The sequence below is a fragment of the Candoia aspera genome, chromosome 6 (genome assembly GCF_035149785.1).
Source record: "Candoia aspera isolate rCanAsp1 chromosome 6, rCanAsp1.hap2, whole genome shotgun sequence".
Lineage (NCBI taxonomy): Eukaryota > Metazoa > Chordata > Lepidosauria > Squamata > Boidae > Candoia > Candoia aspera.
Window position 1 is genome coordinate 30,438,890 of NC_086158.1, and position 22,840 is coordinate 30,461,729.

Sequence of the window (22,840 nt, forward strand, 5' to 3'; positions counted from 1 at the left end):
AAACGTATGATCAGAGACAATAATAAACAAGGGCTAATACAGGATTCTTAGAGCCTGAAACATTTGTATCATAAAGCTAAGATCAATAGGTTACAAGCCACTATTTTGAGCCTGAGGAAAAGTGGAAAGTAAAATTCTGGAGCAATTAAATTAGAGAAGACAAATTAGGATACTAGATAGAGTGTGATAAATAATCCATAAATATATGTTTCATATTAAGCAACTCATGCTTACAGATTTCCATAATTCCTGTCATGAGCACTGATGGTGAGCAGGAGGGGGCCCCTATCCAGGGGGGAAAACGCATGCATAGTAGGAGTTGAGCAGTCATTCAAAGAGACACAGAACAGACCCGCCTTGACTTTTGGGGTTTATCTGTATGGGTTTTCTCACGCTTCTTCAGTTTGTTAGGATTTTCTGTCTAATGTAGCAGTAATAAAACACTTCCTCATCTCGGCGTGGTTCCTGCTTGTTAGGACAATTCCTGTTGAATACATTTTTCAGCTGTATAATATATTGATGAGAGTAGCTGTGTTTCATTCAACTTTCCTTTTTGATTTCTATGTTCTGTGTCACTTTCAAGCTGACTGAGGCTGAGGTTTTGAACACAACCTATATTTTAAAATTGTTTTCTATCTATCATACAACTAATGGCACAAAACCTTATTAAATTTGGTTGAGACAGTGTATGGGGCAATTAATAGGATTAGACGGGAGTTAGAAGGAAGAAATCTCTTTGGGAATATCACTGGGTTTGATTCTTTGGAGAATGGTTTTCTCTATTTGCGATAACATTATCTTTATGATCATTCTATAAGAATGTGTCCCCAGTTGGAAGCCTACTCTGTTGAGTTTTGTTGAGGATACCTATAAATTAACATTTGCCCCATGGCCTTCACTTCTAATGGATCAGTTGTTCTGAAGGAGCTCTATCTATCCCTCTCCCTAATCTGCCTTATAGTGCTTATCCTGAAAATAGATGTATTAAAAAAAAAAAAAAGATTTTTTTATCCTGCCTTATTATTTTTATAAATAACTCAAGGCGGGGAACATACCTAATCCTCCTTCCTCCTCGTATTTTCCCCACAACAACAACCCTGTGAGGTGAGTTGGGCTGAGAGAAAGTGACTGGCCCAAAGTCACCCAGCCAGCTTTCATGCCTAAGGTGGGACTAGATTTAAAATACATCTATAAATTTATAAATTTAAATTTATAATGATGATAAATTTATATTATCATTATAATGAGCTGTAACTATTATATGGGTAAATCAGGAAGAACTCGATAATTTCCACCATGTGCTTCAGGAGCAGTTTTGAAAAAATGCCTTATATAATAGTAGATAAATGCTGCTATAAATGATAACTTGAGGATTTTCTTAGACATGAGAACTGCTAACATCGCTGTAAGGTTTGATATGGAAGCGATGGGTATGTGTTCCATCCATATGCCTTGTGTTATTCTTCATGTCACTCCAATCCTTTTAATCTATCCTGCCATACCTAGCATTAGGTAAAGGTAAAGGTTTCCCTTGACATTAAGTCCAGTTGTGTCCGACTCTAGGGGGCGGTGCTCATCTCCGTTTCAAAGCCATTTGTCCGTAGACACTTCCGTGGTCATGTGGCCGGCATGACTACATGGAACACCGTTACCTGCCCGCCGAAGCGGTACTTATTAATCTACTCACATTTGCATGTTTTCAAACTGCTAGGTTGGCAGGACCTGGGACTAGCAACGGGAGCTCACCCTGTCACGCGGATTCGAACCGCCGACCTTCTGATCGGCAAGCTCAGCAGCTCAGCGGTTTAACCCGCAGCGCCACCGCAACCCTCATACCTAGCATTAGGTAAAGGTAAAGGTTTCCCTTGACATTGAGTCCAGTTGTGTCCAACTCTAGGGGGTGGTGCTCATCTCCGTTTCAAAGCCGAAGAGCTGGCGTTTGTCCGTAGACACTTCTGTGGTCATGTGGCCGGCATGACTACACGGAATGCCGGTACCTGCCCACTGAAGCGGTACCTATTAATCTACTCACATTTGCATGTTTTCGAACTGCTAGGTTGGCAGGAGCTGGGACTAGCAACGGGAGCTCACCCCGTCACGCAGATTCGAACCGCCGACCTTCCGATTGGCAAGCTCAGCAGCTCAGCAGTTTAACCCGCAGCGCCACCGCATCCCTATACCTAGCATTACTGTCCTATTAATGTCAATTAATGGTTGATGGCTAATCATCCACATTCACTTAACTTCTAAAATCTTCTGGTGCTTAGCCAAACCTTGGTGTAACCTGATCCAGAGAATTCCCAGAATTCCTTGCAAGAACTAGATGTGTAGAGGATATTTCATTTAGAAGATGCAGTAACTAGGTATTATAGCCTGTTAGAGCAACTGAAAATTACAACTCTTTTTACTTTGCCATTCCTAACTACTATCTGACCATCTCATCATTTCAAGCAAGCAGCTTGAACCAAAAAAAATCTTCATTTCCATTTCTATTGTAACTTGAGTCAACTACTCTTTTAGCTTGTCCTTGTTATGAAATAGTAAGCTTATTTTAGAAGATTAAGAAACAGTGGAATGGTATGAATTAAACTGACTGTTGAATGGGATTCATATATATTTCTCATGAGAACAGAACAGTATGGTGTGCCATATTCTGTAAATGTTTCCAAAAACCTTTCCTTACCAGAAGCACCAAATGTCTTGGGTGCCCTTTGAAGAGAGGGAGTGTTCAGTAATATAATCTCTATTTATATTTGCAAATATCAGTATCTCATTGAGAATCAGTTGTGTTTTAGGATAATTTTATTCAAAACATTATGCTTAAATAACTGTAAGACAAATACTTGCCTGGAATTTGGAGAAAGCCTACAAATCAGGCCCATTTGTATCTTCTTTTTAGGATTCCTGGGACCAACTTGTGCAGACAAAGTCAATTACTGTGCTTCATTTCCATGTCAGAACAATGGAACCTGTTATACAGATCGACTCTCCTATTCTTGCAGCTGCAGTCCAGGTTTTACAGGACCTACCTGTGCTCACCTGATCGACTTCTGTGCTCTGAATCCTTGTGCTCATGGCATTTGTCGCAGTGTGGGAACAAGTTATAAATGTCTCTGTATTCCAGGTATGTATGGCCTTGTCATATTCTCTTACATCTTCTTTACTGTTAGCAATATGTAATTAAAAGTACTGTATTTCTATTTTCCTGTCTAATATATGCATGCTGACAATCTATTTTTCTATTAACTATAATAACAGGCATTGATAAGGTCTGCATTTAATAAAAAAAAATTAGAACGAGCACTTAGACATGCAAATTGCTCTCAGTATGGCATATCCTTTGTCTGAAAGATTTATGCATCATTGTAGATGGGTTTTATTTGTCAGAGGAGTAAAAATACCTGAATCAAGTGATCACAGCTGTATGTTAAATTATATTTGCAGAAAATTAAATCACATTTTATATTATCATTGCCTTACATAAAATCAATGGACTTGTAGGTTTTATGAACAAGTAATTTAGCATGATAGACTGAGATGGATCCTGATATAGCTGGTTGAACCTCATTTCCCTTAATTTTAGTGTGAGCTGAGTTTACCGAGTGGGATCTAACTTCTGATAACTTAGGCTGCATTCAAACATCAAATTCCTCTCATGTTGTGCTATTTTCTTCTTCATGATACTTACTATCCTACTTGATTTGTCCTGCCTTTCTCAATTTCTCTTCCTTCCCCAGCCTCTACATTCAGTCTGCCAAACAGATCTTTGCAAGCATGCACATGAGCATTTTGTGGACTTATTCATGTTCCTTTAAAAATAGAATTAAATTTGAAATTCTGGAATTTCAGTATGTTCCTATTCATTGGCTTTGCTCAGAACTGCAATCAGAAATGCTGTGTGAGAGATTGTGCTGAAGCTGACAGAAGGATATCTGGACACAAACAATTAATAGAAGAGGTCATTGCTGGTTTATAAAAGAAACAGATCCATAGCCATAGTGCGGGCAGACTGGGAGAAAGAAATCCAGAAGCTTGCAGGAGGCCTCCTTTAATGAACTCACTAATAAAGGAGGGCTGGAGAGTTTCTATTTCAGCTCTCTCACCTCTAGTTCTTGGCATTAAACTCATTAAAGAAGGTCTGTGTGAATTTTGCTTCCTTCATTGTGCTCTGCAGTTAAGGGGAGTCTCCCAGTCTGCCTGCACGATGGGCGTGACACTGTAATTTATAATGAAAACTTTAATAACTTGATTCAGAAGGACAGTTAAAGAATATTAATATGTAACGGAATTACTGCCCCTAGAAAGTAGTTGTTTGGACATTATCCGAAAGTAAGCTGCCAATTGCTTCATGTTGCTCTTTTTCTTTCTCAGAATTGGGTTGTGATAAGGACATAGAGTAGTTTGGGGAAAAAAATAGATGTTTGCAGGCACATTACCCATTACATACTCAGGAAAATCTTTCTTCTATTCCAGATGGGAAAAATGAGCAGATAGGTAGAAGAAAGCATAGAGCAATTTTTAAAATGGTCAACTATAGAATATTTTTGGATACTTGTTCCCAGTAATTAATGTGTTTGCACCATTGTGTGTTATCTACATTTTTGCTGAATTGCTGTTCTTTTTTCCCTACTCTGTCACTCAGAGAAAAACCAAACAAAACAGAGATTGAAAATGGGCTAAATGATAGCTAAATGATAATGACGAAATGTTCATAATAATCATCAATAGGCCCATCTGGAAGCAGCCTTTGTGTTGATCCTGTCCATTATGTCTATATGATGTCTAATTGTTAAGTATTGTAATGAGCTATAATATAGGACTGCCTTTGGAAATAATCTGGACATTTCAGTTAGTTCAAAATAGGCTGTTATCAAGGACCATGAACTGGAACCATTTCTCACTTATTATTGAAATATCCCTAATTACGTTTCAAGCTCAATTTAGAATTTAGCTAACATTTACTTCTTAAGACAAGGATTTTAAAAAAATTGCATATTTTGTTTTATTTTTTTCTGCTTTTTCAGAGATTTTTATTAGATGGTAATGATGATGATCATGATGATTTTAACTGGAAACTGCCCTAGGAACAATTGGGTACTAAAGACAGTGGTAGTAAAATGTAGACATAGCACTCATTTATTGTGATAAGCAAGCAGTTATTTACCTACAATGGACAGTTATTGTTAAGCTTTTCTAAGGTCTCTACAGTTGTTGGTGGCACATGTCAAAATTGGGGATACATGCAAGAGTCAGTCCTCCATCCTGGTGCTTTTTTCTTTTCTTTGATCCTTCGTGTTAGTCTTGACTCTTGGCAACTACATGGACAAGTCCATGCAGTTTTGTTGGAACATTTTGGAAGTGGTTTGCCTTTGCCTTCTCCCAAGGGCAGAGATGTAGTAACTGACCCAAAGTCATCCAGTTGGCTTTTGTGCCTAAGGCAGGACTAGAACTCACGGTTACTGGCAGCTTCTAGTCCTGTGGCTTTAACCACTACACCAGACTGGCTCTTATCCTTGTACTGGAGGTGGTTATATACAGCCCTCTTCAAAAAGCAACAATCTCTGCTATTAACTATTTGGTACGAAGAATAGTGAAATCTGGATTTGTCCCCCATCCCCCAACTCTCAAGTGGACCTTGTTAATACAGCTAACACAACATGACTAGCAGTGTTGTTACAACATCAGATATATTTTTAGTTTATGGGTAGATTTATATGAGCTGAAAATTCCAGTAGATTCAATCCTGGTACATCAGAAGAGCAACAGATTGAAGAAGGCTGACATGCTTTCTTGTGGATGTTTTTATTTTTATTCCCTTTGTGCAATTAAGAAATTAAACTTGTTTGCATTTTTAGCCTCTTCCTTACCTTCTCCTAATAATGCAACTGGAGTGACTGCCCTAAGCACTTTGGAAAAGGATAACAGATTTATTGCTTACGAAGGAACCATAAATCTGAATATAAAGCTATTTCCTGCAAAGCAATGTGTAGTGTGATCGTAAAACCTGTGTATATGATACGTTCTAACTTTGAGATATCAAGCAATAATCCATAAAATATATCTGAACATACACAACGGAACATATATATACATACACACACAGACACATACATACACGCAACAGAACATACATATATATGGAGCATACGCTCTCCGTCTATATGTGCGAATGTGTGTGTTTGTGCGTATGTGCATACTCCATATATGCCGTATATCTGAGTATGTGTGTGTATGTGTGTGTGTACAATGAGCTTATAGGGAAATATGCCATTGTGTAAATTAAAATGCCTTACAACTAACATTTCTTTTCATTTTCATATGGTTCTTTTGGATTTCTCATGCCTGGTTTATTACCACAGGAGCAATAAGATTCTTTCTTGGTTTTGCTATGAAAGGTTAATGTGATCACCCCACTAGAAAATAGTCAAGTTGACTGATGTGTTATTTCTGTCCAATTCCTCTGAATGTTTGAAGAGCCTGTGAGAATGTATGGGAATACTTCTATCTATGGCTGTGCAAAACAGGCAGAATTAGCCTTGTGCAATTCATTTACACATTCAGAAGTGAGGGCACCTCTGAAATTTCAGTGGCAATCTTTCAGCTGCTTACCATATGAACAAACTTAGCAATATAATGCTAGGCACAGACACTGCAATAAGCTGTCATATGGTTCGTTTGGTTTTGCCTAGCATGTGGTGTGAACTAGGCCACTGTGGTTAATAAACCATGATTTACACTAAATAGAATTATGACATACTCAACCAAAAATGTTTTAGTGTTTTGTATGAATCCTCTTAATATCAGAAAACCTGTGGATGAGGGTGAGGGATCATGTAGACCTTTTCTCCCAGAAGAAAATGCTCCTTCTATCCCCTTTTCCTCCATGTACAATTAGCTTAAGTTTCTAAAAGGTGCTGTTCCAAATGGATTTCACTCCTTTGCTCACAACAGAAGATTATGCAAAATGCAAAAATATCACCATATTGATAATTAGCACTCTGCTATGACACTAAAGATATACTTAGGTTCGGTGAAATATTGTTGAACACTTAAGTGATCTTTATTATTAACTTCATTCAAAGATAAATAATTGCAACAGCAATATTTGACTATGCATCTTAGAGATGCTGCTTGGTTTGCAATTGGTGAAGGATGTTAGGAAACAGTCGGGTTTCTTTAAATCCTCTTTATTATCAAAGCTGTAATGTGTTTGGTTTTTCTGAGTACAATGTACGATCCCAGCCATTGTGGCTTTCATGATTTGTGGCCTAGTGCAGAACAGGAACAGGATGTGATGCCAGTCTTGGGGGCCTTGTAAGCCCCAAAGACTGGTATCACATTTCACCATTAAAGCACAAAAAATCATTGGTGCTTTTTAAAATTCTTAAATGTGAGAAACATGTTTAGTGTTTTCAGGAGCTAAAGCACCTTCCCCCAAAATGGGAGGGAGACAATATACTTCCTTATCTAGTCAGTAAGAGCTCTGCTGGCAGGGATAGGAATGCCAACAAGCTAACAAACATCTACTATTCAGAAACATGCTGTATGTAGTGGAGCTTTCTCAGGGTGGGAAAATTGTGACTCTTGGTGCTGGAACCAGTTGATTGCTGCACCACTCAGCAGAGCTTTTGATGATTCACTGAGTGCATAATTTCTCCACAGGCATAATAGAGAAGGAAGGGAAGGATTGTCTTTTATTTTGCCATCTTTCTTTTTATCCCCTCCATAAACTGGCAACAAACACACTCACACACACACACACACACTTTGAATGAGGGGCTTTTGGAGAAGACACTGCAGTGTATGTTTTTGACCAAATAATGTTGAATATGAATGTAGCTCTGAACCATCTCTTAACAATATCACATAATTCAGTGCTTTTCTCTGAATACCAGAGAATTGTGTATATTCAGAACACAGGCTGGGTTACGCACAATACTAAGCCATCATGCCATTTGTTTGTTTTTGACATACCATGACGTGTGAGCCCATGCATTATGGCTTAGTTTTATGTGCAAGCTAGTCTCTTATAGCTTGTTGAATTAAAAAGTAATTTAAAAACCTCAGTAGATTGTTTTTCTAAGGGTCTGTGTCAAGTGAATAACACACATGCATACCACACACAAGGTCATTAACAGGTTCCAATTTTATATTTATAGGTTGGAAATTTTTAGCCATTTCACAGCTGAACCTACTTCACAGTGAGAAGTACATTGGGGCTAAAGTGGGTCTTAATAATGAATCATTTCTGAGTAACTATTACTATAGTAACTGATACATGCAGTTTGCAGTAAAAATATTTTTTTCTGATGCATATTGAGGCAAGAATTATAGTTTAAAGCTTTCCAATTCTTTTGCATAAGTTGAAAGCCCTATTTTCTGAATTGACATTGGATTTTCCATTTTCCTTTTAGGTTTTAGAAGGTACAAAACAACTTGGTTCTGTGATTAGCAGTCCTAATCAAATGTTCCCCTTACACTTTCCTATCTTTCATGATTCATGCTACTTTTAATCTTGGGTCACTGAGGACAGTTGAAGTAAAGTGATGAAAAGCATAATAATGAATTCGTTGAAATATATTCTGACAACAGGGCAGGATTTTACCATGTTTGGGTAGTCTTATAAAGTCTGTCAAGTGAGTTTGGAGTGTCAGATTGGGATTATCTAATGTATTGAGGCAGTCTTCCTTGTACTGGTATCCTCCAGATGTGTTGGACATAAATGGTTATAATCCTTCAGCCAGCATTGACTGACACATCTGAAGAGCACCAGGCTGAAGAAGAGTGACCAGAGCAATACCTAAACCAGTTGAGACATGCACTGTAAACCATTTATAAATTGCTTTCCAGGCCACTCCAAATTGAATTATTTTTCTTTCAGACCATTGAATTACTATCCCTTGGCTCCTACAAAAGTAAAGCATCCATTCTCATTATTTGTCTTTTAAAGTGCCTCTTTGAGATAGTCATTTATGCACTGGCATGTATATGAGGTCTCAAGGCAAAAAATATTTGATGGCCTATCTGTGGTCCTTTGATTGATACTGAATTCCCAGTAACCCCAGGTTGTATGAGTAATAATGATGGATATTGAGAGTTGTAGTCCAGCAACATCTAGAAGGACACACGTTCCTCTTACTTTGGTCTTAAGTACTGGGTAAGATCCAGCCAGACTATTGCATTCACTATTGCATATACACCTGCCATTTGCAGTTGGCTAGGTACCATCCATCTTAAGTTTAAAGAAGTTATACTTGGGCAAGACAAGCAATTCAAAAGTTGTAATAGGGAATCTACACCAAGGAGCTTAGCTCTCTTTCATGAATCACACAGCAGAGGCCAACACCTTCCAATGCTGAAAAGGTGCAGGAAAGGAGGGAACGATTTTGTCCCCGGTTTGTGCATCTATCAGTATTGACACAGTAGCCAACTCTCTTTATTAGGGCCTACCTGACCAGTTATGAATTAAATAATAATAAAAAGTGTTTATTTGATTTTTCACAGTTCTCCTCTGAATATGTGGTTGAGCAGCAGCTTCCATGATTCTACCAGCTTTGAATTAAGATTACTTTGTGCTTCTGTTAAACTGGCAGTGTAATATGTTAGTTATATTCACAGTATAGATCAGCAGGTATTTTGTTGTGTAAAATAGGAGCAACTATTCATCTCTTATAGGAAAAAAAAACAACTGTTTTTGTGTATGTGTACTTGTGGACAGTGGTATTTTTGAAAATACATGTTGTGGGACAGGAATCTACAATAACTCCTTTATTTCCTAGGAGTTTGGGCATGGAGGAATCAAAAGAGGGCAAAACATTTAGATAGCATTTAATTATCGTCAGCCTGCTTATCCATCTCATCTCCACCTAAAAGGCAACAGGTAAACAAGTGTAGTAAGCAGCTGGCTTACAGTGATAGATACCCCACCAGCAAACACTGAGAGGAAAATTCATACTGTATTGTTATGTTTTGAAAGGTTAGTGCTGGAGAAACTTCTGAACCTTCTGTATTTTCAAAGACTTCTTGGTATTTTGAAAAACCTTCTGATCTGTGAACAATCCTTCATGTATAACAGAACTGTCGACAGTTCTGTCGACACTAAAGGTACCTTTCAGCTAGTGATAAGAAGAACTATACTGTACCTATTCACTCTTACGGGCATAGATGGTTGATTCTGAGATGTATGAAGCAGCCATTATTTTTGTTGTTTGAACACAAAAGTAAATGGCATCTTAGAAAAGAAGGCTGATGAGGGTATTTGACTTTTTTTTTCCTGTAGCAAAAATGAAATAAACGCTGCAAGGTGCCTGTATGATACTGCATCTGTAAATTTCATGCTGAGTAAATGCATAAGAAACACTACAGTGTGCTTAGACCGGAGCACGAGTTACATACCTTGTTTGCAGAAGTAATGAGATTTCAAAATGGCATCTAGCTTTGATGGCCAATGGTGCTGCAGCTGTAGATTCATACTAATAATTTTTTTATTTGCAGATTTATACTGGTTCAGACTATTGTTTCACTGTACCTTTGATAGCATTTTAAAAAACAGAATATTTTTTTCTTGCTTATCAGCTCCTGAGAATATCAGAGATGGGGGAGTCCTTTTCCCTCCATTCACTCCTTGAAGCTTTGCCATTTCTGTAGTCTGTTTCACAATCAGGTTTATCAGTGCTTAATATCATTAATTTTACAATACTTTTTCAGTTCACTGTGCCAATCAAAAAATCTCTGCCTTAATTTTCCTTACTTACAGAAAAAAGATGCACCTTTCCCTAGTAGCATCCCACTGCACATTTTACTCTTTGGCATATAGAAGCTCTGATTGCTCAAAAAAGCAATTGGGGAATGGATTTTTGAGGAAAAGGTAGCATGACCTGGGGCATGCTTCATGTGCCCCATGACTGATGCAGTCATCACATTGATGGAAAATCAAACTTACAATGCCTTTAGTTTCAGCTGTCACAGGTGTGAGCATAGATGCAAGGACAGTTTACTGGTTGGGGGATTATATAATATTTCATTTATATATATTCATGGATGAAATTTGTAATATTCACATCTAATTCACAATATCTTCAGCAAAGGATTGTTACCTTGTCGTGGTGCTGGAGCTTGAGCACCTCAATGATGCCATGAGCTAAACCGTGAAGGGCCGCCCAAGTCGGGAAGGTCATGACAGAGAGGTCAGACTAAATGCGATCCCTGGGGAAGGTAATGGCAACCTGCCCCAGTATTCTTGCCGTGAAAACTAAATGGATCAGAACAACCAGAGATATGTCGGTATACCATCAGAAGATGAGACCCCCAGGTCGGAAGATGGTCAAAATACTACTGGGGAGGAACAGAGGATGAGTTCAACTAGCCCCAGACGTGATGATGCAGCTAGCTCAAAGCCGAAAGGATGGCTAGCGGCCAACGGTGCTGGTGGTGAACGGCGAATCCGATGTTCTAAGGATCAACACACCATTGAAACCTGGAATGTAAGATCTATGAGCCAGGGCAAATTGGATGTGGTTATTGGTGAGATGTCAAGATTAAAGATAGACATTTTGGGCGTCAGTGAAGTGAAATGGACTGGAATGGGCCACTTCACATCAAATGACCACCAGATCTACTACTGTGGACAAGAGGACCACAGAAGAAATGGAGTAGCCTTCATAATTAATAGTCAAGTGGCTAAAGCAGTGCTTGGATACAATCCAAAAAACGATAGAACGATCTCAATTCAAATTCAGGGCAAGCCATCTAGCATCACAGTGATCCAAATATACGGCCCAACCACAGATGCTGAAGAAGCTGAAGTAGAGCAGTTCTATGAGGATCTGCAGCACCTACTGGACAACATGCCTAAAAGAGATGTTATTTTCATCACGGGAGACTGGAATGCTAAGGTGGGCAGTCAAATGACACCTGGAATTACAGGTAAGCATGACCTGGGAGAACAAAACAAAGCAGGACATAGGCTGATAGAATTTTGCCAAGACAACTCACTCTGCATAACAAACACTCTCTTCCAACAACCTGAGAGACGGCTTTATACATGGACTTCACCAGATGGACAACACCGAAATCAGATTGACTACATCCTTTGCAGCCAAAGGTGGCAGACATCTATACGGTTAGTAAAAACAAGACCTGGAGCTGACTGTAGTTCAGATCACGAACTTCTTATTGAACAATTTAGGATCAGACTAAAGAGATTAGGGAAGACCCACAGATCAGCTAGATATGAGCTCACTAATATTCCTAAGGAATATGCAGTGGAGGTGAAGAATAGATTTAAGGGACTGGACTTAGTAGATAGGGTCCCGGAAGAACTATGGACAGAAGTTTGCAACTTTGTTCAGAAGGTGGCAACAAAATACATCCCAAAGAAAGAGAAAACCAAGAAGGCAAAATGGCTGTCTGCTGAGACACTAGAAGTAGCCCAAGAAAGAAGGAAAGCAAAAGGCAAGAGTGATAGGGGGAGATATGCCCAATTAAATGCAAAATTCCAGAGGTTAGCCAGAAGAGATAAGGAATTATTTTTAAACAAGCAATGCGCGGAAGTGGAAGAAGACAATAGAATAGGAAGGACAAGAGACCTCTTCCAGAAAATTAGAAACATTGGAGGTAAATTCCAGGCAAAAATGGGTATGATCAAAAACAAAGATGGCAAGGACCTAACAGAAGAAGAAGAGATCAAGAAAAGGTGGCAAGAATATACAGAAGACCTGTATAGGAAGGATAACAATATCGAGGATAGCTTTGACGGTGTGGTCAGTGAGCTAGAGCCAGACATCCTGAAGAGTGAGGTTGAGTGGGCCTTAAGAAGCATTGCTAATAACAAGGCAGCAGGAGACGACGGCATCCCAGCTGAACTGTTCAAAATCTTGCAAGATGATGCTGTCAAGGTAATGCATGCTATATGCCAGCAAATTTGGAAAACACAAGAATGGCCATCAGACTGGAAAAAATCAACTAATATCCCCATACCAAAAAAGGGAAACACTAAAGAATGTTCAAACTATTGAACAGTGGCACTCATTTCACATGCCAGTAAGGTAATGCTCAAGATCCTGCAAGGTAGACTTCAGCAGTTCATGGAGCGAGAATTGCCAGATGTACAAGCTGGGTTTAGAAAGGGCAGAGGAACTAGGGACCAAATTGCCAATATCCGATGGATAATAGAAAAAGCCAGGGAGTTTCAGAAAGACATCTATTTCTGTTTTATTGACTATTCTAAAGCCTTTGACTATGGACCATAACAAATTGTGGCAAGTTCTTAGTGGTATGGGGATACCAAGTCATCTTGTATGCCTCCTGAAGAATCTGTATAACGACCAAGTAGCAACAGTAAGAACAGACCACGGAACAACGGACTTGTTTAAGATTGGGAAAGGAATACGGCAGGGCTGTATATTCTCACCCTACCTATTCAACTTGTACTCAGAACACATCATGCGACATGCTGGGCTTGAGGAATCCAAGGCTGGAGTTAAAATCGCTGGAAGAAACATTAACAATCTCAGATATGCAGATGATACCACTTTGATGGCTGAAAGCAAAGAGGAACTGAGGAGCCTTATGATGAAGGTGAAAGAAGAAAGTGCAAAAGCTGGCTTGCAGCTAAACCTCAAAAAAACCAAGATTATGGCAACCAGCTTGATTGATAACTGGCAAATAGAGGGAGAAAATGTAGAAGCAGTGAAAGACTTTGTATTTCTAGGTGCGAAGATTACTGCAGATGCTGACTGCAGTCAGGAAATCAGAAGACGATTAATCCTTGGGAGAAGAGCAATGACAAATCTCGATAAAATAGTGAAGAGCAGAGACATCACACTGACAACAAAGGTCCGCATAGTTACAGCAATGGTGTTCCCTGTAGTAACATATGGCTGCGAGAGCTGGACCATAAGGAAGGCTGAGAGAAGGAAGATCGATGCTTTTGAACTGTGGTGTTGGAGGAAAATTCTGAGAGTGCCTTGGACTGCAAGAAGATCCAACCAGTCCATCCTCCAGGAAATAAAGCCAGACTGCTCACTTGAGGGAAGGATATTAAAGGCAAAACTGAAGTACTTTGGCCACATAATGAGAAGACAGGACACCCTGGAGAAGATGCTGATGCTAGGGAGAGTGGAGGGCAAAAGGAAGAGGGGCCGACCAAGGGCAAGGTGGATGGATGATATTCTAGAGGTGATGGACTTGTCCCTGGGGGAGCTGGGGGTGTTGATGACCGACAGGAAGCTCTGGCATGGGCTGGTCCATGAAGTCACGAAGAGTCGGAAGCGACTAAACGAATAAACAACAAGTCACAATATGTAACACTTATACAAACAGAAGATATTATACAAAAGTGACTAAAAATTTATGTGTCTTTTGAGGGTTTTTTTTAAATCACAGATTGCAAGGTGGGCTGTGTGAAAATATCTGATATATGAACCGATATAGATTTGTTAGCTGTTGTAGTGCTGCATGGAAAGGAAGGACAGTCTCTTAACTAGGTTGCAGGCCCAATTGTATGGGGCCTGAAACCCCATATGAATGCTGCTTGACAGATGGCTTGCCTGACAATATTACACTGTAAAATACTTGCTAAAGGGAAGTTATGAAGAATGATTGAAAAGCTTTTTTGAAGATGTAAGACATACTGACATATCTGTCATGTGTGTAGCAGGCAAAAGATTTATGTCATATAGAAGAAGAAAGCCTTGATAGGAAGAGAAGGATAGCAGAATGTTTAGAATGGTGATATTATGATGTAACAACTTGTGAATTATTCCCCATGATTTTATTTTCCTAAAGGATTTTCATACAAATACACATACACCTGTGCATACAATTCCAGTTTGAAGAAGCTGTTAAATAAAACATAAAGAGCCATACTAATGAATATTCAGTGATGAACCAGCAGTTTAGAAGTTAAATATTGTGACTGAATGCTTTTTCTGGTCTTTTCTTCCTCAAGATAATTATTGCTGAATGAGCACCAATGCTGAAATAAGATTTGCTTCTCATTGATTCTGGTGACTAAGCATAGCAGAATTTCAGTAACACTAGAGAAAAATGAAATAATTGCACTTACACTGTAGTCTTACACATGAGGGTAAGTCCCATTGGATTCAATGAGATTTACTTTGGAATAGGTACAGCATGATGAGACCACACTGATAAACTAGGACATATACTTCTTCTATGGCTCCAATTCAGTGATTTCATTAAAAGTGAGAGGGGAGAGTTCAAATAATTTTGTTTTTATTTTATTTATAAAGTTTATAGATTGCTTCAATCTAAAGAGACTCTAAGTTGTGTACATAAGAGCAGCAATAATACCAGCAATGCAGAATCCTAAGAGGATAAAAACAATTATCCCTAACTATCACAAGTCATCAAATCATTAAAGCATTAATCTGTGCTGAAAAACCATAATTAATCAGTCTCTAAAGACCTTCCACAACAGCCAAGTTTTAATAAATTTTCAGATGGAAATGAAAATTGGAAATTCCTTTGTCTCACAGAGGAGGTTGTTTCAAAGGAGGGGAGCCACCACAGAGAACAACCCTTTTCATGTCCTTTCTTATTGCACTTTGTGATATTTGAGAATCTTCACCATGCCTTCTCTGTTCACTTTGACTGGGTTGGCAGAATTTATCAGGAAAGGTGGTCTGATAGTGTTAGGGTTGAGACGACGAAACAATGCTGAGCCAGGAATTAAGTTCTAGTTGTTTATTGATTCTACCATACACAGAATCTTGCCAAACTGAGTAAAGCCAAAAAGGTACTAGGGAAAAATACTCCAGGCAATCTAAGGCAGGCTCTGTCTCAGCTTCTTGGCTGGCTGCCCAAGGTCCTCCAAACTGTAAGATTGTTTGTCCCCCTGGAATGCACCCCGTCCTTCCTCTCCTGCGACCTCCATTGCACCACCTCCCTCCTCAGAGACACATTCCCTCACAGATAGATACCCAGGCCCTGAGCTGTAGAAGGCTTTATCGCTGACAGCCAGCATGTTGGATTGTATCTGAAAACATACCAATGCAACTCCTGCAGCAATAATGTTATATGGCAATAATGAAACTACCCCGTAAACACAAGACTGCTGCCCTTCGCACCAGCTGAAGTTTCTGGGTGGTCTGTAGGGCAGTCCCTTGTAAAGTGATCCAAATGAGAGATGAATTCCCATCTTCAGCACCTCTTCTTCTAGGTAAGGTCACAACTGGTATTCCAGTAAAAGCTGGGCAAAGCCCCTTCTACCCATAGCCTCCACCCACTCTTTTGAAAGGAGCCCCGAGCCTGAGGGCTGCCCAAATCACAACATGTTCTTCACAGGTGAACATCACCCCATCAAGAGTCAGTATTAGTATAATCTCAGAATGAGAAAGCATATGAAATAACAGTCATTCCATCTTGTTTGCAGTGAGTTTGGCTCTGTTTCTCCTTATCCAAACTGTGATGCCAGTTTGGGATTGCTACTGCATCCCTCATTTATCTCCATAGGATGGAGATGTACAGTAAAACTGAGTCACATCTATATACAGTATTGATGACAGCAATATATTGTGAGCTGAGAGATGAATTCTTGCAGGTTCATGAACAACATCCAGATGTAAAACAGGATGGGGAAAAGGGCTGAGACTTGGGGCACCCCAAAATGGAGTGCCTGACCATCTGACCTCTCATATCTTGCAACCACTGACTGAATCTGCCTACTCAGGAAGGAGCAGAATTACCACTATACGGCCATTCCAATCCCTGATTCTTGTAGGCAGCTCAGCAAGGGGGTCTTTTCTGTAGCCCATATCTGGTCTCTGCTCCTTCCCAGGCCACTGTAATTAGTCAGTAGGAAAGTCATCAAGTCCACAAAAAACCCTCACCCATTTTTTTGAGATCCATAGCCTCAAAAACTTCCGAGGGAACGTTGCCAGATAGTAGCAATATCATCTCATTGGATTCTACCACCCAGATTCCAATGCAGAGCAAATATTAGTGATTTTGTTCACAAAGTGGTCAGATAGATTAGTTAGATAATCACAACTTGCACTGGATCTTCTGGACCATTTCTGCCAAGTAGGGATCATGTCACTCTGAAGGATACAACTCATTGACATTGCAGGGATGCAGTATAGGCAGAGTTCTGTTTTGTTGCTCTTATCAACATTGAGTAGCCTCAAAGTTGAGCTTATATCTGTGTCTGGTCATACTTCTTGTTTTCTACCAGTTTTGCTCCAGGAGTCTTTTCATCACTTCAGGATCAGTGGTTATGGAGAGGCCTCTTAGGAGCCATCCTTTCTAGGGCCCTTCTTGCCTAGTGGCATTCCAAAGGCATTCAACAGAACTGCTCTCTAGATTGTTGGGAGATATTGCAGCTTTAGTCTGTAAATCCTGATGATTCTATTATGTGTCTGGCCAATGAATTGGTATATCTTCCTGCTGAGGCTGGTGGTCCAATGGTTATGAGGAATTGATCTCTCTATGACAAGGATTAGTGAAAATATTCCCCAGTACAGCATCATGTATCACCTGCTCCAAGGCAAAAGCTAAGTCTAATATGTGGGCAGCTATGTGTGTCTGGCCCATGATAGTCATGGCAGTCATGAACCCCTAAGCCACTTCCAGCCCCAAATAGGGGAGGGGAGGTTGAAATTGCCCAGAAGCAGCAGCTGGCCTGAATCCACAACCACCACAACAATAAAGTCAATAAAATCAAGCAGCTTGAGAATAAATGTTGCAGTGCAACTAGGAGGACAAAAATTAGCAGTACCTCCATCTTTTCCTCTGGCCCCACCTCAGAAATACAGCTTCATATCCAGCCAACTGTAGCTGAGTGGTCTTTGTAACAACCAGGATCTCCTAGTATATGATAGCCAGTTCACCTGCCCTATTTTAGGGTTCAAGACTGCACAAAACCAAGCTAGATGGAGCTTAGTGAGGGTTATTTCTCCCTCCTCATCTAACTCTTTATTGCACACCAGGTCAGCTTCTTGTCCACAGTTTTGTGATGGATGATGCTAGATTTATTGCAGACATATCTGGATGTTGGGCTTATGAGTTTATGTTTATGTTTCCTCTCTCTTCCCTTAGAATGGCTTGTTCCTGTCTCCTGCCATACTTCTTTCTGCCCATCACTAACATTATCTTCCCCTCTATCTTTGTCATCTTAGCTACTCAGCTTCCCTTTTCCAGTCACTCAAGAACCAGACAACCATGCAGAATGAATTCTACTTCATACTTCCACATGGCAGCTATTCTCAGTTGCAGAGCCCCAATCTACCTCCCTTTAACTTCTTCTCCAATAGCTTCTGTCAGGATACTTGCTTCCTGGTATAGGGCCTGCAGTTGTCAGCCCCAAAACACTGTCTTTCTGGTTCTGTGTGGGGCAGCATCATTCCATGTTCCTCCAGCAAGGTTCAGCCTCTGCAGATCTTGCCTGCCTTCTCAGGTACAGGCCCCAGTTCTGCCAACTCTCTTCCCCGAGCCTCAGCTTCACTAACTGTTTTTAGTTCTTTCAAACTCACCATGGCTCGCTTTAATAGTCACTCAAATAATTGTAAAACCGCTTGGGAAAATAATAAACACATACTTGGCACACTTCTAGAATGAGTTAGCAAACATATCATAACTACTCTGATGCCATCTTGTTACCAACAAAGTTTCACTGAAATGTATGTTGTGTATTCAGTAAACAAAAGAACAGCAGAATGGGAATGGGTTTATAGTTCTAGCCACACAATCAGTAAAAGGCACATATACATGCTGTGTGTGGTTAGGGACATGCATATTCTGTGAACAGGCTATACTTCTCAGTTTTCATTCCTTCAACGCAGTGTCTCTAACCCCGTCTCTATAATCCTGTGCTTGAAGGTGAGGAGGACTCTTTGGATCGTTCCCTTCATGCGTGCAAATACTTCTACACTTCTGCTCTTCCTCACAAAGGCAGAATTGTACAGGTGTGATTGCAAGCAGAGGTCTACATGAACATTACTGCACAAAGAAAAGGGATTAGAACAGACCTGGATTTTTAAAAACCTCTTCCCAACATCCCTGTTAAAACCCTCCTAAATCCAGTTAGAAAGGTTTTTTAAAAACAGTAGTAATATTTTATAGGGGAAAAATCTCCCTTGTATTTCATCTCTGGTTGCATTTCATAATTAATGGTTTTGCAATTGAGTTCAAGAGCTTTGGATTCAGTCTCTTTGTAGCAGAGGAATATAGTTTTGTGACCTCCTTTCTTGAAAAAGTGTGATAGGTGGAAGATGGCCTCTAGTGGAGAAAAAAGGCATTTTTAGCCATATAACATGTGATCTATGTCCAGTTGCCCTATAAAACTTGCTTGCTTATATCCAAAACTAGTATTTGTTAAATATGGAGCAGTTTTCTCAGAGCAATGAAACTTGAGGGATAAGATCCAATCAAAATAATTCAGATGATGATTACATCTGAAGAGTATTTTTGTAGTGTTTATTCTATAAATAGGAGATCAAGATAGAATTAAATAATTATTCTCTGGTCCCTACTCTCTAGAATTACATAGTTTCTATTAAAGGGACCAGAGAGTAACTATGTACACATTCTATGTAAGATATGAAGGGTACTCTGCTTCAATGCCCTTCATATTACTGAATTCATTATCTGTACTATAAAAATAAATAATTGGATGTTTGCTCATTTTTAAGATATGGAGCACCATTTACTTCTTTTCACAGAATTTCTCTTTCTCCCCAAAGTTTCACTTGAAGTCAGTAGGATAACTCATGAAAAGTACACAGTATTCTGTCTGCAATGCATGTCTGTAATCCAACCTTCCACTGGTGGGTTGAGGCTTACAATAAGGACATACTGGTGGCTTTTTAAAAAGTTAAATGGACTGCTACTTAATTTTTTTCTTTACATAAGATGTTAGTGGTAAAGAATAAAAAGTAAAACCATTTTATAACTGTTGTCCTGTATCAGTAACATATTAGTCTAATTATGATTGAATTAATTGTACAAAAAAGCTTTTATCTCAATTCTGTGTTAAGAGGAGAATACAAAATAAAAGGAAATACATCTAATATATTACAATGGTTCAATGGTAACCTTATTCATGGTTCCCTGCCCTTATCTGTCTCAAGGATGAGAAAACTTGACTACAAAGCTTTATGTATATTTAAACATTCTGTGTTGAATTATATATTGGTGTGAGAGCTAATGTCAGTACAAAGTAATATCACTATGATTTCTACAAATTCCATGTTATGTTGACTGCAGTGGAAGAATGATTTCTGTAAATATTATTTCAGTAGGTACTGAATATTCCATGATTTCTAATAAAGCTTGTGAGGTTCTTCTTTAAGGGACAAATGTATTTCTTCACCATATAAAATAGATAAGGAGATTTTGATGTTTATAATATTTAAGGTCGAAATATTTTAATGTCCATTCGGAAGTATTTTTAAAACTGTATCTGGGCACTGTCATCTTCATCCCATTTATGAAGGGAAGCTGTGCCATTTACTGACAAAGACATTTGTAGCATATATTCTTTTTGTCTGTTGTGCGTTTTAGGTTACCATGGTCTCTATTGTGAGGAAGAATATAATGAATGTCTTTCGGCCCCTTGTCAGAATGGAGCTACCTGCCGAGACCTTGTCAATAGCTATGACTGTGTATGTCTTCCAGAGTATGAAGGTGAGCAATACTATATTTTAGTAGAGATAGATTTATAGATTACTGTAAATCCACCTAATGTGAGTATGTGCATAATTTGAAGTTCATCATTTGCTAGATAAATCTCTTTGTGGACATTTCAGAATCTAGTGCTAGACAGATTTGGATGGAACAGCAATTTCCCCTTAGACTTAATATAGTACTTGGCCTAAATTAACAATGGTAGATTGATAATTGCCTTGGTTTTAGAACACAAATAGTGAAATTAGATAAATAGGACAAGAACTGGTATCTGATCTAAAAAGAGTATTACTCCAAATGGAGAGTAGCAATTAAATGAATGTCCTGGAGAAGCAGTTTGTAATTCAGAGAAGGTGTATTATAGTTTTTTAAAAAAGAAAGTTTCTTTGAAATAATGAGACTTTTAATAGATAAATGGGTATACATCGAATTGAGCAGTTTGTATGCATATATTATTTTTGCCACAAAAAAATAAGAGAGAGAGAGAGAGAGAGAGAGAGAGAGAGACAGACAGACAGACAGACAGACAGACAGACAGACCGACAGACTGACTGACTTTTCAATACTGGTCAAAAAGAACAAGGAAATACCCCTTGTAGAATTGCTGCTTGTGATTCCAGAGATAGCAAAGTAACAATCGAAGCAAATATTTGTAGCTCAGGGTTGAACTGTGGAGTCCTTGGTGCTCTCTGAGCCTTGTTGTTTTCTTGCAGATGTTTCATTGCCAGACTAGGCAACATCTTCAGTGCAACGAGGGAGTGGGCCTTGCTCTCAGTTTATATACCGTGGCTTGCCCTGCTAGTGTTGGTGGGGGTGTTATTCTCTCCTTGGGAGTTCTTTGATTGGGCTGTTTTTTGCTGCAAGCCACAGTATATAAACTGAGAGCAAGGCCCACTCTCTCTTTGCACTGAAGATGTTGCCTAGTCTGGCAATGAAACATCTGCATGAAAACAACAAGGCTCAGAGAGCACCAAGGACCCCATAGCAAAGTAAACTAGTCAGTTGTGGGCTGTCAAAACCAGAAACCTGCATCCCTCTTTTGAAAGTGCAGACCACCACTATTCCATCTCCTGTCCTTAAAAGCTTTCACTATATACCCAGTTGGACCTAGATGAGTGAGAGACTAGAATTGGTGCTTGCTCTACAATATCAGCTGTATGTAGTATATATACAGATATAAAAAGTTATAGGAATTACTCACTTCAGGTTTATCCTTCAATACCATCTTAAGTTCTTAAAAAAGGCATGCTGAATGTTAAGTAGTAATGTCATTGGAGCATGATCAGAAATAAATATAGAATGTATATTAAAATCTATAACACAATGTACTAGTGAAGAAGAAACCAAAAAATAATATATTCTAGAACTAACTTTAGCATATGAAAAAAAGTATATTCTCTATCAGTTGCATGTTGATACCACCATATTTTATATATTTGGATGCTTTTCTCCCTCCCCTATCCTCTGAATGAGATTATTGCAATGTACGATACATGGGGCTGCCCTCAAAGATCACTTGGAAGCTGCAACTGGTCCAGAATATGGCAGAATGGGCAGTTATGGGCATGTCACAGTATGTCCGTGTAACATATCTGCTCCATGAGCTGTACTGGTTCCCAGTAGGGTTCCAGGTGCAATTCATGGTCCTAGTTATGACTTATAAAACCCTTTATAGCATAGGGCCTGAATATCTGAGGGACTGTTTGTCTCCTGCCCTAGGAAACAGCATACCCCCAGAGATTCTTAAAACCTGGGTTCTCCTCTAGGCCTTGAGCCAGATTTGGTGGCAAGCCCCTTTGGGAATGTTTCTGGGTCAGAGAAGGTGTTCGTTTTGCTCTTTTCCAGATTTTCATATTTTTTTCTTCATTGTATGTTTGTTTCAATTTGCTTTCAATATTGTATGCTGCCCAGAGTTGTCATGGAGTTAGGTAGACTTGCAAATTTTATAAATAAATGAGTAAATAAATAGATTATCATTTATTATTCTCAGGAAGACACTGTGAATTATACAAAGATCCTTGTGTAAACATCAGCTGTCAGAATGGTGGGACTTGTGACAGTGAAGGGCTAAATGCTACTTGTATCTGTGCACCTGGATTTACAGGTACAGTAAGTTGTTTGAAAATTGCATAATATGCAGAAATACTTGTAAAAATGCAGAAGCAAATACAAAATACATTAATTTGCACCTGCA

General features: G+C 39.1%; 1 protein-coding gene across 1 annotated transcript in view; it reads left to right on the plus strand.

The window, feature by feature from the left end:
• Positions 1 to 22,840, plus strand: part of DNER (delta/notch like EGF repeat containing) — a 151,744-nt gene that overhangs the window by 113,239 nt on the left and 15,665 nt on the right. Inside the window, exons 8-10 of the mRNA XM_063306668.1 lie at positions 2,900 to 3,124; positions 20,524 to 20,646; positions 22,637 to 22,750. Of these exons, the coding sequence (XP_063162738.1) occupies positions 2,900 to 3,124; positions 20,524 to 20,646; positions 22,637 to 22,750 (462 nt within the window). The remainder of the gene's footprint in view (positions 1 to 2,899; positions 3,125 to 20,523; positions 20,647 to 22,636; positions 22,751 to 22,840) is intronic.